The 16,079-nt window shown below is 37.0% G+C and overlaps 2 protein-coding genes across 3 annotated transcripts; both read right to left on the bottom strand.

Annotated features, from left to right (window-relative positions):
• Window positions 1-314: 314 nt before the first annotated feature.
• On the bottom strand, window positions 315-8,028 carry LOC136218384 (peroxisomal ATPase PEX6). Its single transcript, XM_066005220.1, is given in 17 exon segments — window positions 315-962; window positions 1,120-1,185; window positions 1,382-1,526; window positions 1,611-1,732; window positions 1,844-1,882; window positions 1,967-2,077; window positions 2,155-2,277; window positions 2,395-2,481; window positions 3,311-3,382; window positions 3,566-3,647; window positions 3,649-3,848; window positions 4,344-4,535; window positions 4,748-4,916; window positions 5,149-5,290; window positions 5,457-5,700; window positions 5,804-6,439; window positions 6,612-8,028. Coding segments are annotated over 17 exon segments (2,778 nt in total). The 5' UTR covers window positions 6,876-8,028; the 3' UTR covers window positions 315-878.
• A 706-nt stretch (window positions 8,029-8,734) lies between these two features.
• Window positions 8,735-14,813, bottom strand: LOC136218383 (uncharacterized). 2 transcript variants are annotated; one of them, XM_066005218.1, is made up of 15 exons: window positions 14,475-14,813; window positions 14,313-14,385; window positions 14,160-14,181; window positions 13,988-14,066; window positions 13,817-13,849; window positions 13,258-13,406; window positions 12,906-13,062; window positions 11,983-12,223; window positions 11,266-11,507; window positions 10,682-10,945; window positions 10,498-10,608; window positions 9,767-9,991; window positions 9,479-9,682; window positions 9,220-9,396; window positions 8,735-9,143 (listed from the first exon to the last, which is right to left on the bottom strand). In XM_066005218.1, exons 1-15 carry the CDS (start codon window positions 14,715-14,717, stop codon window positions 8,943-8,945), a joined length of 2,421 nt encoding a protein of 806 aa, XP_065861290.1. In that variant the 5' UTR covers window positions 14,718-14,813; the 3' UTR covers window positions 8,735-8,942. The 2 variants fall into 2 exon arrangements, with proteins under 2 accessions (XP_065861290.1, XP_065861291.1); XM_066005219.1 differs by lacking the exon at window positions 14,475-14,813 and adding an exon at window positions 14,455-14,473.
• Window positions 14,814-16,079: the final 1,266 nt, after the last annotated feature.

The raw sequence follows: 16,079 nt of genomic DNA, 5'->3' as shown, positions 1-16,079 counted from the left end.
TAACCTCGATAATCTCCATTCACCTATTAAATTTATTCCCCGACTTTGTTTTTTTTATTTTCTGTTTTTCTAGCTGTATATCGAACTTGGTTTGGATTGAATTCAATCATTGTTAAAAGGGTTTCATCATAGGTTCTCCGAGCCCAGTATCTACACCAGTCGAGTGGGGTGAGAAAAAACTAAAATTTACCTAAATTTATGAAAATTAATTTTAAAGAAAACAAATTTCAATCTAATAAATATTTGGATTTGTTGGCGGAATTTATGTAATAGAGACATGTGTATTGTTTGGTTGGGGATATGCTTTATCCAAAAGACAGAATATTTATTTATTTAAAAGGAATACCGATGTCACTTACATTTTGGAACAGTATTTTTCACATGGACCCTGATGACCACGTAAATTTGGTCATTCACCGTTAGATGTAGGATGATTAAATCTAAGCCTTAGGATGCTTTGAATCTCCACCTTAGGATTTTAATCAGCCTACATCTAACGGTGAATGCCCAAATTCATTGTGGTCATCAGGGTCCATGTGAACACTACTGCATTTTGGAATCCCAAATTCCCTGAAGAGCAGAAACTATGAACTGAAACCAACAAATCTCTCTCCCGGAAGGGAAGAAGGAGTAAACTAGAATTTCTCTCCTTCATTTCTTTCTTCCCACTTATCGTTGGCCTGCTCTACTTTCTTCATTTTCTCACTAAACAGAACACCAATTTCTGTTTCTTTAAAACTCCAAAAATAATTAGTGATTTAGATTCCAAATCCTTGCTGGGCATAAAATACAACAACAGGAACAGGAACAGATGTAATGTCCGATGCTTCGACTCCACAACTGTTACCATACACAATCTCACCACAACTTCACTTCTTCTATGCTCCTTCAAATTGATCCCGCAGCAACTCGTATTTGTTAAGCTCTGCCGTCGAAAGGGACGGAGACAACTCTCCCAATACCTGACAAATTTGGATCCTGTTGTCACATACTATAATCATCCTACCAATAACAATGTGGCATAAATATACTTACAAAAACTACTTTCAGACCAGCAAAAGAGGATTTATTATCAAAAAGCATCTCTAAACAGTGCTTCTTCTACTCTCAATTTCATACCTTTATAAAGTCCTCGTATTCAATAACAACTGAATCAGAAGAAGTCTCTGATTCCGAACTTAAAGCCTGCACAATCATAAAGAAGCCATAATACTTAGTGCATGCACGTCTTAAGAGAATGTTAGTTAGATGAACAGTGCAGGCAAGGGAACAGAGAACTAAAAGAAAGCAAAGACCATTTAACAATAGACATCATGCGATGCATGAACCCATCCTTGCAGACAAATTGCACCTACTTCCACAAATAGTGATAGATACACACCTTACGCTTTGCAGCATGAAACCATGCATCTGCACACAAAGCATACATGTCCGCACCAGTGAAGTTCGAGGGGCATTTTTTTGCAATGGAGTATAGAGAAACATCTTGATGCAATGTGAACTTACGTGTGAGTGCCTTAAGGACCCTAAACAAACAAACCAATCAGAGAAATGAGAACAAATACACAAAATCAATAACAAATATAACATAAAATGTGCGGAATGCTAACCGCTCCCTATAAGATGGATCAGAATTAACCCCAACATATAGCAGCTTATCAAACCGCCCAGGCCTGAGAAGTGCTGGATCAATTAGATCTGGTCTGTTGCTTGCCCCTATGATAAATAGATCCTACAGAATCAGACAGAAACAAGAAAGGATATATCTTATGTTTAATGTAGAAGCCAAAAGAAAGAGAAACAAAAGGAAAAATAAAAATGACAAGGATCATTAGTACAGTACCTGTGTAGAATCATTTAGGCCATCAATCTCTGCAAGCATCTATTAAGGAAGAAATTTGCCACATTAAGTACCATTAATCCACAGATATTCAGGTTTTCAAAATACGGACAAAAATATCTTTACCTGAGAAACAACTCTGTCCATAACACCCCCAGAATCCCCAGAGGCACCCCGAGCTGGAGCAAGAGAATCAAGTTCATCAAAGAATATTACACACGGTCGTGCTGATCTTGCCTGCAAATAATGTATACTTAGCTAAAAAAATCCAGAGTAAAAGCAAAAAATGTTCTTTTAAAAAAAAGACGACTTGCCTTCTGGAAAATGTCGCGGACATTTTTCTCTGACTCTCCTATGTACATGTTGATCAATTCAGGCCCTTTTACACTTAGAAAGTTTAGGGAACATTCTGTTGCAACAGCTTTGGCAAGTAAAGTCTGCGGCGCAAAAATAGGAAAACTGAAGTTATGAGAAAAGAAAAGTTATTCCTTTCTGCTTAAAGGATTTATGGAAAATTAAGAATTTTATAACAATTTGCCAATATGAAACCTCACTTTTCCTGTTCCTGGAGGGCCATATAGCAGTACACCAGAGCGCTTACGCAGCCCCGATGAAAATAAATCCTTATGTAGAAGGGGTAACTACAGATACAGAAAACGAGTATAATGAGTTTGATTTAACTTGAAACAAATCTTATAGTTCTCAATAATCAATAGGATACATAATGCATGACATGAAACACAAGCATGTGCTCAACAAAGAAAGCAAGAGATGAAAATCATATAATACCCAAGTAATTTCAAATTCAGAATTTTGACAATTTGAAAGGATCTAAAAGGAGGCAATGGAACTTAATTGGCTGGATTCATGATTTTTTTTATGTGTTTCCTTCATCCTGAATCTTAACCCCTACTTTCCCTAGAATTCCAGTCAGATTCTGTGAAGGCCAGTACTATACCTCATTCACTATTGTAAAAGTTGACATAAAAGCAGAAAACGGGTTTGACTTTCTACTTACTCAAGCAGTACAAGAAGATGCAGATCATAAAACCCCATACCACTATATATATATATATATATATATATATATATATATATATATGTATTAAATTTAATCACTTTAGAAACTTCTAAGCAAATATTTTAAAACTGATGTTCTAGTATTATATGTACATACACATACACCATAAACAAATAAATAAACACACAAAAATGCACTGTCTACTATTAATATAAAGCTTCCATTCTGTATGGTGTACAAGTAAGGAGAAATATTGTAAAATGAAGCAGTTAGATATGAAATGAAAAACCAAATTGAACCAGCTGAGCTAGAGCTTAACTTAGAGAGAAAGATGGGTAACAATTATAGTCAATATGGAAGCTGTTTTAGTTTATACTGCTTCTAGAGGCCAACAGCTGAAAATAGCTTAGGTGAAACATAAGAGGCAATGAAGGTAAAAAAGAATCTACCTGAACAGTATCCAAAATTGATGTCTTCACATCCTCAAGCCCACCTACGTCTTCCCATTTCACATTAGGAACCTGTCATTAAGAAATTCAGGCACAGTTTCCACACAAAACAGAATTTTTGAAAGAAAGCATTAGCTAAATGGTTTAGCTAAATGGTTACATGTAACAAAAATTTAAGAAAATTGCTGAAAGAAAAGGACAGAAAGATAATGGTGCAGCATTATGGTTTGGATTGCCATTAATAAGCTAACTAACCTTAGGAGTACCCAATGCTGATGCAGTTCTCTTCTTAGACCGCTCCAATGCTTTAGGCAAAAAAAAATTTCTCCACAGGGATGGTAGCATTATGTGATTCAAGGTCCTGGACTGCTTTCCCTCCCAGAGAACCATCCAAGTCCTTGAACTCAGCCTCACCAGCTTGAATATTTCCCTTTGAGATTAGGCTTGCACCAGCATCAGCAATTAAAGCACCCAAATCCCTGGGCATGAAACCAGATGTCTGCCCAACAATTTCCTTTACAGAATCTTCCATCCCAGTCTGCAAGAGGCAACTATCGGAACCCATCAAAGTCAACCGTCATGATGATCGTGAGATGAAATCTCTGAAGGAGATGTTAAATCAATAAGCATTAATTCTTACTGACCTTAACCAATTTAATAAAAAAAATATTTTTTGCTAATAGAAGACTTATGTTTGCTTTGCAGCTAAAACGGCCCAGCCAATAAAATGGATGATAATACAGAATACAGTCTACGAAATTGTTCTGATCACTAAAACAAAGCATCCTAAAGCATACAAACCATGCATATGTTTCTTACTAAGGAAAAACTGCCATTTTGACAAATGATGGTTGGGACCAGCAGCAGCATTAGTGGTTTTTCCTTATGGGCAGAAAGTATTGGTTTCTATTTGCTAGAAAAGACTAATCACAAGGACTGCAAAAGAAAAGATTCACTGAGTTCATCATTCATGCACAACATTTCTTCTCAACAAATATGGAAAAACAAAAGAAAAATCAATCTTTTGACATACATTAGAAAGTAGCTCAGAACCATTTTGTAGCAACTGCGACAACATCTCAACCCTTTGTTCTTCTGTTAGAGGACCCATACTTATTTCATGGCTAAAACAACGCCGTACAACGGGTGGTATACCTTCAGAACTCTCAGCAGCTGCAACTAACAGCACCTGATGCCTACTTTTTCTTCCAGGATCCTTGACTGGCTGCATTAACAATGAATGAGAAAAATCCTGATACAGTTCCATCATGTCATGTTTTTTTCTCCTTCCCCAACATTGAATATTTCAAATTTATACCAATCGTTCTTTTCGAGAGAGGTAGAGGAAAGTAATGCATTAGCCCGTAAATTTTCTTGATTTCTTTGGCAGGTTGCTGAAAAGATATAACAATGTTACAACCAAAAGTTACATCTTACCAAATCACTGTGTGTTTTGTCATCATCTTCAGCAACAGGTTCGGTGAATTCCCTAATGACTGATGCAATTTCTGAGGCGAGACCAACTTGATCATTTGGTGAACCCTCATGTGACATCAAATTTCGAAAGACGTCAAAATGGCGGAGAAAAATTATTGTTGGCATGTACCTTTAAACATATCATGACATGAAATAAAACTTTAAAGGTCAGAACTAAATTTCACTCTAATGAGAGAGAAAAAATGACATTGTGATATTAAGTGAAAAAGCCAATTATGAGAATTTAAAAAAATATGTATGGCATCTAGCAATTAAGTTCTTCCATCAGAAAGCAACTCAATAGTCCAGTAGCTCATAAGTTAGAGGAAAAATTGCATACGCTAAACAACAAATTGCTTCACCTTTGAGCTGTGTTGAAGGCTTGAGCAAGAGCAATAGATGCCATTTTGTCAGAGGATGCCATAAAATTATGACAATTGAATTCCACAACATGAAGGCCCAACCTACGAGAAACGTATCTAACAACTGTCTTCTTACCACACCCTACATAATGTTATAACCAAATAAACTTTCTACAGTAATTAATCACAATTCACAACCAATAACCTATCTTCTGTAATTTATCTGCATCTACAAAAATCGTGCTGGCACTGCCAAAGAAAAGAATTTACTTTCTGATGCTAATAGTAAAGATACAGTATAAACCGACCTTCTGGGCCATATAGTAGGACAGAAACTCTAAATTTTGAAGAAAGGGCTGACAGGCATAAAGGTGGTGCAAGAATGGAGGCCAAGGATTTCACTGCGTCCTTTTGAGAAGGAGCAAAACCTATGGATCCATCAGTCAACACATTTGGGGGAAGAGCAGAAGAAGCAGTCCCTCCAAGTACAAGGGCTGTTTTAGTGCGGTTGACTCGAAGAATGTCTTCATTTGAAGGCTCCATAGCTACAACCTGAAGATATCAATATTATCAAATATCTCCACATGAGATCCTGGCACATGATAACAATCCATTAGCATTTGGTGTCAGCAAGGTAAAATACTGAGAACATTACCTTGAAGTAGATGATGTTGTAACTTCTATTTTTTGATATTTGATTGCAAGGTATACACATAGCTGAATTGCAAGTCCAATCTATGCAGATACTGAAAACATCGCCATGCGATAGGTATCTATCAACTTCAAAGCATTTATGTAATGCCAAATCAATAAGTTCTTGCCGATCTTCAGCTTCAACTGATGAGGTTCCTCTCAAAGACTCGAGTGCACCACATTCTGGTATCTTAACAAAAGAAACTCTCAAGTGTGAGGCATATCTAGGCAGTTGAGCAACAGGTTCCAATTCTAAGCTGATTAAAGAAGCCTCTCTAACTTTTCTACTAGTATCATCATCTACTTTAGTTTCAAAAAGCGATGCCAAGGTCTCGTTTCCAAGGCAGACAAGCGAGTTCAAACAAGATATGTGCAAGTCAATGTTAAAAGCTAACAGAGGTGAGAGATATGCAATTTCCGTATCCAATAACAGAGGGTAATCTGAAGGAAATCTACAGGTAGGAAACACAACCATTGTATGAGGAGCAAGAGAAATAGGGTCTTTAACAGTAGATGTGCGTCCATGGTTCGTGGGAGGATCCAAAATGACAACCTGGGCAATCCTATGTACCTTTGCTTCGTTATTCTTGATAAGCACCTAATATTGATAAAAAAAAAAAAAAAAAAAAAGTCAATAAGCCTTTCGCTTTTGGAAGAAAATTGATATGGTCAAAGAGACAAAGTTGAAGAAGAAGCACGAGATATTCATAGTTCAATTGAACTTGTTATGTACACTAGAGAGAGATAAAACCATTATTGTTAAAGCTTACCAGAGAACCCGAAGTTAGAGCCAATTTCTTAAGAAGAGGCGTAGAAAGGCCAACCAAAGTTGAATCGTCAAGAGAAATTAGTTTAGAGTCACCGATTTTGTCTTTTAAGAAGCGGAGTATTCCAGCGGGTAGGTGTAAGGTGGGTGAGACTTCATCATCAGCGGTGAGCTTATGGTGAGCATGTGTGGAGGAATTGAGTAGAGAATCGATGAGGAATTTGGTGGAAGAAAGGATCAAAGGCTTCCTCCGTCTGTCGACCATCATCGTGTAGGAATGGAATAACCCTAGCTAACAGTGTTGATTAACTAGAGAGAGCAGACATGACTGAAAGTGAGAGAATAAGATAATCTATACTAATATTGACAATATCATTTTATTGGACAATGGAGAATATTATATAACCTATTGTCAAAGTTTAGTCCGATAGGGGTTGGTAAGGTACGAACCGAGGCGTTGAATCTTCTGTAATTTCAAAAACAGGGGTTCAGGCCGAAGAAGTAATGTCACTTTATCATTAGCAAACTGACTGTAATCTTTTTCTATCCGTGAAGCAAGACTTATGGCATTCAATCTCATATTGCAAGAAATCCAAAAATTTCCGGAGGCACTAGCACAAGCAAAAATGGTTAGAAAGTCTCTCGACTTTGGATCATAGCACCCTAAAAGTTTGTCTATACAAACGATGACGTCCTATATTCGGAGTTTCCCTAGGGTTGGTAAGGCGAAATGGGGCCACTCTAGCTCATTGAGTGTTTTACCTCGGACCGGAAGAAGAAGGAAATGATCCTGCATCCTTCAATAATTTCAGGCTAGGAGCCTCAATTGATCCATATCACAATCACAAATTTTCCACAAAGGTGACGGAGTTCAGTTCTGTCACCGAGGTCTCAGTCAGAATCGTCAGAAGCTTCAACTAGTTCATTCCCTTTTCCAAGCCCACCTACTGGTTGTCATCGCTCTATCACTTCCTTTTCCACTAAGTGATTTCTTAGAGATATTAACGTACAATCTGGGTTGTTTCGTTATTAATATAATACTTTATTCGTAAAAGTGACAAAATAGATTGTCAGAACTTACCCGACAAGAAATTTTGCTACCTTATTCGTTCATTGGGGCTTCGATTGCCGACTCCCCTATCATCAGGTCACCAACTTCCTTGACCTTTTTCTATGATCCGATTCAATCACGTTAAGCGAAGATTCAAGCCTTAAGCTTGGCACGTTGATGGAAGAATTTTTTTCTTTCCTTCAAAAGCAAGTGAGTAGAGCTAACGAAGCCAAAATCTGGTTATACCTATTCGTAGAAGTGACAAAATAGATTGTCGAAACTTACCCGACAAGGAATTTCGCTACCTTATCTGTTCACCGGGGTTTCGATCGCCGGCTCCCCTATCATCACATCAGGTTACCAACTTCCTTAACCTTTTTTCTATGATCCGATTCAATTACCTTAAGTGAAGATTCAGACCTTAAGCTTCGCACGTTGATGGAAGAACTTCTTTCTTTCCTTAAAAAGCAAGTGAACAGAACTAACGGTGCCAAAATCTGGATATACCTAAGTCAAATTGAAATTTGAGTTTTTGAAGGGAAAAGTGATTGCAAGCCAAAAACACATACCACATTTGTATTTAGATTATTTTTTAAAATAATTCATTCATTGATATTAGAGCCACATATCTCGTGTTCTGTCCGTTTTGATCCATTAATATGAAGAAAAATATAGTTTTTGCATGCTACGTTTAATAGTTGTATTAGATCAGTGTTAATCAGGCATATATACATGTTTCTCATACTGTTTTTGGTGAAAACGGCACTGAAATCGCAAAAAAAAACGACGATAGGAAGGAGCCGGATGGGCACCACGTGTCGCGCGGGTGGCACACAAGCCAACCACGAAGCAACACGTAGTCACCTGCAGCCAACCACAACACACCACATGACACGTGTGCGACGCGTGGGGCAGTCTCCCAAACCCATTTTTCGACCTGATTTTTTTTAGTATGTGTGTTGGTTCAATTTTATTTGAAACGAACCAAAGGTTTCCGGTCGTATTTATGCGCTTCAGTTCTACATATTGCAAAAACATTTGGATTGTTTTTCCATGCAGTTGGTTTGGTTTAGTACTTTCGAACATCGCTGCCCATACATATTTATACAAGTAAAATACCAATTGCTTTACCCAACAAAAGTAATAGTCATCATACAAAAAACATACATAACTAGACCACAACATTAACTAAAGTCTAGGAGCAGCGATTTGGCTGAGAAATACCAGCTTTGACTTCATATTGACCTTAATTACATAATTGTATCTGCCTCCGAAAGCCAAGCTTTATACAGCAGTAGGTTTCTTCGCAAGTAAAGTTTTAAGAGATTTAGCTTCTCTGATTGGCGGACTGCAGCTGAAGTTTTGACAGACTAGAGCTACCACCTTATCCGCAGCAAAATTATTTCTTGCCATCAGAGCTATGTGGCTATTTTTATCTTCCCAGAACTCCATTTCTTCATTGTTCGAAGGATCTACGTGAATTACCTGCCACCAATTACATATCACCTTAACAACTAACAAGGAATAGTCGATTCAAATCAAATCCAGATTTTGAGCTTACTGTTTTGTTGGGGTCATATGAACCATGTGCAGCAGCCAGTATATGATCAAACTCTGAGCAACTCCTTTGACCAACTAAGACGACTTGCTTTCGTGATGGCATGGAGATCATGTCTGCTGCACAACACATCAAAGGCACTGCCATTGCCATATCTTTTAGTCTTGTTTCAAAAACTGCCTGTTGTGAGAAATGTTAAGCAAGTTCAGGCGCTGTTGCAATATAAATACGGAAGAATAACCATCAGTAAAAGCAGATTTACCAGAAGATGCTCTGCGTTTTTCTTGTAGTAGTCAGATTTACTGCCAGTCATCATAGAGGCTAATCTTATGAGGTTGATTGCAGCAACTGAATTTCCCGAGGGTTCTGCCCCATCATGGTCTTCCTTTACACGTAGGAGAACTGAAGGATCTTCCCCGGGGGTGTTAAAATAGCCTCCTCCCTCTCTATCAAGAAACAATTCATCCTGGAAATGGGTTTTCACACCGAGTGACATTAGTATGAAAACATGGAATGCTACTTAACTTGAGGAAAAGAGATCATGCTTTACCTGGGTGTTCTGTAATTCAATTGCCCAAATTAGCCAGTATATCCCACCACCAAATTCATAAAGATCCAGCAGTCCAGATATCAGAAAAGCATAGTCATCTAAAAATCCAGGTGCTTTTGATGGACCATTCCTGAAACTGTGTTGTAACCTGTGTGTCTGTTCATCATAAAGATGCTTTCTGATGAATGTTGTTGCCTTCTCTGCAACTTCCATGTACTCCTTGGACTGGAATTCACCAAATAGAACACACACAGTGATCACAATGAACCAATAAAATATACTATTGAAAGTGCTTTATCATCCAAATTATTTGTCAATTTCAGTTGTCAAATAAGGCCCACAACCCTAGATCAAGCGGAACACGCAATAGAACAGTAATCCCACAACCTCACTAGACAATGATCCAAAAGTACCAAAAGAGGTCATAGTTGGAATATAACCGTACCAACCATCATATGCATACAATTTCCCAATGATAATGGCGATAAAATGTAAAACAGATTAACTAATCAATTGTTCCCCAATAATTTTCCACTGATTGCAGAGATGAGAATGTAAAACAAAATAACTAATCAGTTGTTACCTCAACAATAAAAGTATTGAAACTTGCCTTTCAAATCAATCAAGCATATTTTTGAACCATAAAAGTAAAGATGTCTACAGACCACCATAATCAAAATACATAACCAGGTGTAATTCAGGCCAGATGCCATAAGATAGAAAAATCTTACATCACAGCCAACAACTGGGAAGCTGTATTTTGTGCCCTCAGCTTCTCCCATGAGAATTTTTGAAGCTCTTGCAAAAGAAGATATTGCAAGTCCATTCCATGATACAATTACCTAGTATGCACCAGATCTGTTAGATGTCAAAGAAAGAAGCTAAAGATTAAAAGAAATAGAACTTTTTAATTACCTTGTCATCCAAATGTGGCCTCGGGCGTCTCGATCTCACATCAAAAAGCTCTCTCTTGCATTCACCCAACACTTCAAGATACTTCTCAATGGGCAAACCATGTTTTATTGCCATTGCTGAGGTGTCATTTAATTCAATAAGCACATTTTTCCCTTTGAATTCATTGTGAGGATCACTCATCCTGGAAAGGTCACAATTCCCTATAGGCTTTATATAGTAATGATCCTTGAAAAGAGTTGCATGTTTTAAAAGGATGCCATCAATCTAAAGAAAGAGAGACCAAGTAAAAGAATCAGAATTAACAAAAGCAAATACAAGATGCAGAATTCCACATAAGCACCCAGACAATTCTTCCAAACTTTCAGACTCAAGTGATGTACTTTTTATTTTCAGAAGACATGTTTCAACTTGCATAATGAATGTGGCACATCATATAACAAAACTGCATACATCTCAATGTGTTCAATAAAAGTAAAAAATGACTGGCATGAAAAAATCAGAGACAAGCCACTGTCATGACATTTCAAGCATGTGAAATTAAACCAATGAAAATGAAATGTCACAAGTTCTAAAGTAAAGCAAACCTCTTCAATAGTCCATACATAGAAGGCTCCTTCCTTTTTCTTTTTGGAACCTTCGTATTCAGCACTATCAGCATCCTCAGCTGAAAAGATTTCACCTTCTGGTCCTATCATGTCTCTCCTCAAATAATCAAGAATGTCTCGAGATACCAATGAATAGAAGACGTCATTAGAAATGCAAAAGGCATCTAAGTATACAATTGCAAGTTGCGCTTGATCATATAGCATTTTCTCAAAATGGGGAACTGCGAGAAATGGATATAGCTTCAGTGATGAGAAACCTCTCCAAAAGCAAACCAAACCAAGAAATGGAATACAAGTTGATGAACTCTAAACAAACACAGAAAAACTAAAGCAAATTATAAATCTATGCTGAAGCACAGCCGAGGGAGTGATCCCTTTCTCCGAGGGAATGCTAGGAGACCCAAAATACCCAAATGAATAATCTCAAAGCTACCTTTCTCTTTTTATACTACTCTATATATATTTTCCACCCAAACACACACTAAACCCCTAATATAACCGACCATTGGAAGATAGCCATGTGTACCTGTTATTCCTTTACTGCCCTTAATTATCATATAGCATAATTATCACATTCTCTATCATTCAGCAATATCACTCCAAAAACAACTAACAAAAAATTGGTCAATTCTGATTCTTTTAGAAATTTTACTAGGCTGTTTTGGGGAAATGGCATTATGCCAAGTATATACTAACCATGCCAGCGTTCATCCACACTGTATCTGTGAAAGCCACCTCCAATATGATCATGAACGCCTCCCTTTGCCATGCACTGCAAGCTAAAGAAAACCATCTCCATACTGTCCTTTGATTCACCTAATGTCCCAGCATCCTCCATTTTCTTTGAATGGTAAAGCATCAGCTGAATTTCGACTGGTCTGGGAAACTTGGGGGCAGATCCAAACCCACCATACCTGGAATCATAGCTCTCAGAAAGCTGCAGGAGAAATGTAATAGAAAACTTCAGAGGAGGCAGCAAATTATTACCATAGCTTTCGAGTTGTGAAAATATGTGATATATCCCTGTCATTCCAATTTATTCTCCATACATACAAAAATGAAAAATAAGTCATATAAGAACATATTTTTACTTTTTGCAAACAAACAACATTAACCCCCAAAAACATCAATGTAAAAAATAGCGAAAAAGCATTATTTTATGCTAAAATGAAGTTCATAAAGGAAATCAGATTTGAGCTTGTCCTAATCTTGGTTCGATCCCAAACAAAAGCTCTTCTGTAACAATTACGAAGGAGGATTCTTGTTCTTTGTCTCTTAATGTTGTGGCTAAGACAATACCGAAGAAGTGATTGCTTAAAATTACTCCCTCTGTTCCAAAATAGACGTCTTTCTAGAGAAATTTTTTTTGTTCCACAATACATGACATTTTGCTTCAATCTATGCACATTAATTTACTATTACCAAATATACCATTATTTAAGTTGACTTTTTGCCTTGGGAATAGATAAAAGTTACTAGTGGATGCAATTAATATAAGGCTAAAAAAGTCTTTTACTTAAAATTAATTGCATTTCTTAATTAGTGTGCATTAACCTTAAAAGACATGTATTGTGAGTAATAGAAAAACATTAGCAGCTCTAATTTCAATGAAGACATACTTGTTCCGCACACAAACGCAAAGCATTTTCTGGAATTCCATCTGCCAACTTTTTTGTACTTGCACTTGCTGATAATGCCTCAGATAACTGCTCAATGGCAAAAGCTCCACTATTAACAAGCATCTCTCTCTTATTGTCCCAAGCATCCTTCACCTTTCTAAAAAAAATACACACGAGATTGATGAAACAAAGCCTAAAAGCAAGTAATCTAATAATTTTCAACAACTCAAAAACAATGTTGTCTTCCACAGCAATATAACATGTTTCTGCTCAACAAACAAAGGTCCAGAACAACGAGCAGAAGATATAAAGTGTGAGGAAGAAGTGGGAGAAAAGAACAAATTGTACGTACCTAAGTATAGTCTTAAATCCCGGTCTTCCATATTTATCATCTGGAGGGAAGTAAGTCCCACCCATCAATGGTTTTAAATCAGGTGAAAGGAAGACGCTAAGCGGCCAACCTCCACCGCCATACAATGCTTGTACAAATGTCATATAAACCTTCAAAGATTACTTGCTCAACAAATCTCGATGGGAAAAATAGCAAAGAAGATAAAAGGCATTGAATTTCACAAATAATCCTGAAGAAACATACAAATTAAATGACATTTCCCCCATAGATTAAGTTGTTTTACATGAACCAGTTTCATTGGCAAGTCGCAATCTTCATTAGATATAATAAAATATCTCCCTTCCTGCATTCAAATGCTAAGCATACAGTATCTCATCCTTCTGTGCATTTAATAGGATTTTACCGTAATGTTGTCTTCTCTTATACATGTAAGCCTATAAACCAGTGATCAGACAATTGACGCAATCCACAGACTCGCAGAATTAGCAATTCGCAAAGAATCTCAGAAGCTTGTAATCGAATTCTGAGAGAAATAAACAAATTTGTCATGCAGGCTTACCTTATCAACATCCGGTCGTTCTTCTCGATCCACCTGTTACAATAATGTGTTAGAATAGCGTACAGATAAAAACAGTATTCGTTACAAGCGAGTCTTTACTATAAGAAGAGGGAAGGAAAATTACAAATTAGCAAACTAGGACTAGTTGAAGGAACCAAAATTTGAACTCACCTTAATACTAACAAACCAATCATTCAACAATTTGGCTACATGTTCATCCTCAAAAGACTCCACCTCCATAACATGACACCTAACCGATATTTGGCCAACAATAAATATCTGTTCATTAATCATTCAAATACATAACAGGTGCCGAATTTTACAAAAAGACAAGAAACCTCACCAATGGCAGGTGCTGTATCCAACTTCAAAGAGAAAAACACCAGATAACCCAAAAACCAAAAATTGGTCCAAATTAGCCATCAATTTCTGGAATTATAATATTATTAAAACCAATAGCCTTCTTAGAAGGAAAAGCAAGATAGATGTGCAGTACTCGATAAGAAGATGGGCACATCTCTTCTGCGCGCTTCAGCGAAAGCTTCTTCGCCCCAGGGATACCAATCAACCTTCAATTGATCAATAAGATATTAGAAAAAAAAAAAAACAAGAAATTCGAAAAGGAAGAGGAGAAATACATGGGGAGAAACATAAAAACCGGATTGTGAGCATGTTGAAGGAGATAGGGACTATGCTCAGCAGCGAGACGATTAGTGTAGTTGTGAGAAAGAGAAGTGGTTCCAGTGGGACGTTCAGCCATGGCAATGAGTCTATGCGTGTGAAAGCGACCAGGAAAAGGAAACGAGGGCAAGTGTGGTGCAATTGAAAAAGATGAAAATCGAGTGGTAGCAGTAGAAAGAGAATAGCGGAAGGAAGAAGAGAGGAGAAGTGTTTTGAACATAGAAGAGTATGGAAGAAAATGGGTGAAAGAAGAAAGTTGGATATTAATAGAAGGGTTCGGTGGAGGAGACCAAATGCAGGATTTTAGACTTCTTGACATGTCCAGTTTTTGGGAACTCTTTCGACTCACCACACTTTAAGTGCCTACTTTTTCTACACGTGGCATTATTACTCTTAGGATCAAGTAGCACCTATCTATCCTACCGTCTTTCAATATACATATTTGCCCTTATATTACGAGGGATAAGCAGATGTACCCTTACATCAAATAAACTCTTAAAAATATTCTTAAATTTTTCACAAACCTGCAATTATACCATAATCTAACAGATCTACTTATTTGGTATAAACGAAGTTTGGTCCATTTTAGATCTTTTCATCATCTCTTCACCTTCTTCAACCTCCCTATCACTTCCTTTATTGGTAACCTATTTGTCTTTCAAAAATTATTTCTTTAATCTCATTTCACTCTCTTCTCTTTCTCTACAAATCTCATAAAGCATAAACCGCGTTTGACATCATTCCGGCCAACTCTTTTCATGACGGGAATCTCTCATTTTCCACCATCCCTTTCTCCCTCTTCTCCCACTTATGCAGTCGGTGATCTTTTCATCCTAATTTACATGAAATTGATTAATTAGTTAATTATCTTTTGTAAATTCTCTGGGCATTAACAACTTCATCTACTTTTTCCACCTCCTTCTTTGGATACAAACCACTCTACAGTATGTGATTAGTTAGTTATTAATGTAAATAATTAAGAAAATGTATGGAATTGTTTAATTAATTAATTAAAGAATTACTCTTGTTTGTAGATGTTGGATGTGATATTATCGAAGTTGTTGAGGGAAGTTTTGAGTTTGAGTTTATGAGCAATTTCTAACAAAGGATTATGAGCAAGTCTGTTTTCATCAGCCTCCCACCAATTGCAGGAGTTCCTTCAAGTATTAATATGTCTTTTATTCCTGCTTCTTAGAGTGTTTTTGCTGCTGGCGATGACGATGATGGAGGAAGACGGGGACAGGGACGGCGAGGCTGCGGTGGCTACCAATGTGAAATGCAGAAGAAGAAAAAGAGCAGCAGCAGCAGAAGCGAAATCTTGTTCATTTCTGTAATAGGAATCATATAAGGGATTAAGTATTACTTGTTTAGGTTCAAAAGAGGACATAAAAATGGTTGTTTATGAGAATGATATCAAACACCGTTTATGTAAAATAAGCATGTCCGTTAGATTAGGGTATAATTGTAGGTTTGTGGAAAATTTAGGGACAATTTTATGGATTTATTTGAAATAAGGACATATTTGTTTATCCGTAATAATATATGGGCAAATATGTGTATTAATCATTTTTTTTAGTGAAAG

This window comes from Euphorbia lathyris, chromosome 2, assembly GCF_963576675.1.
Source record: "Euphorbia lathyris chromosome 2, ddEupLath1.1, whole genome shotgun sequence".
NCBI lineage: Eukaryota > Viridiplantae > Streptophyta > Magnoliopsida > Malpighiales > Euphorbiaceae > Euphorbia > Euphorbia lathyris.
Note: the sequence above shows the minus strand (reverse complement) of the source record. Positions and strands in the feature narration are given on the sequence as shown.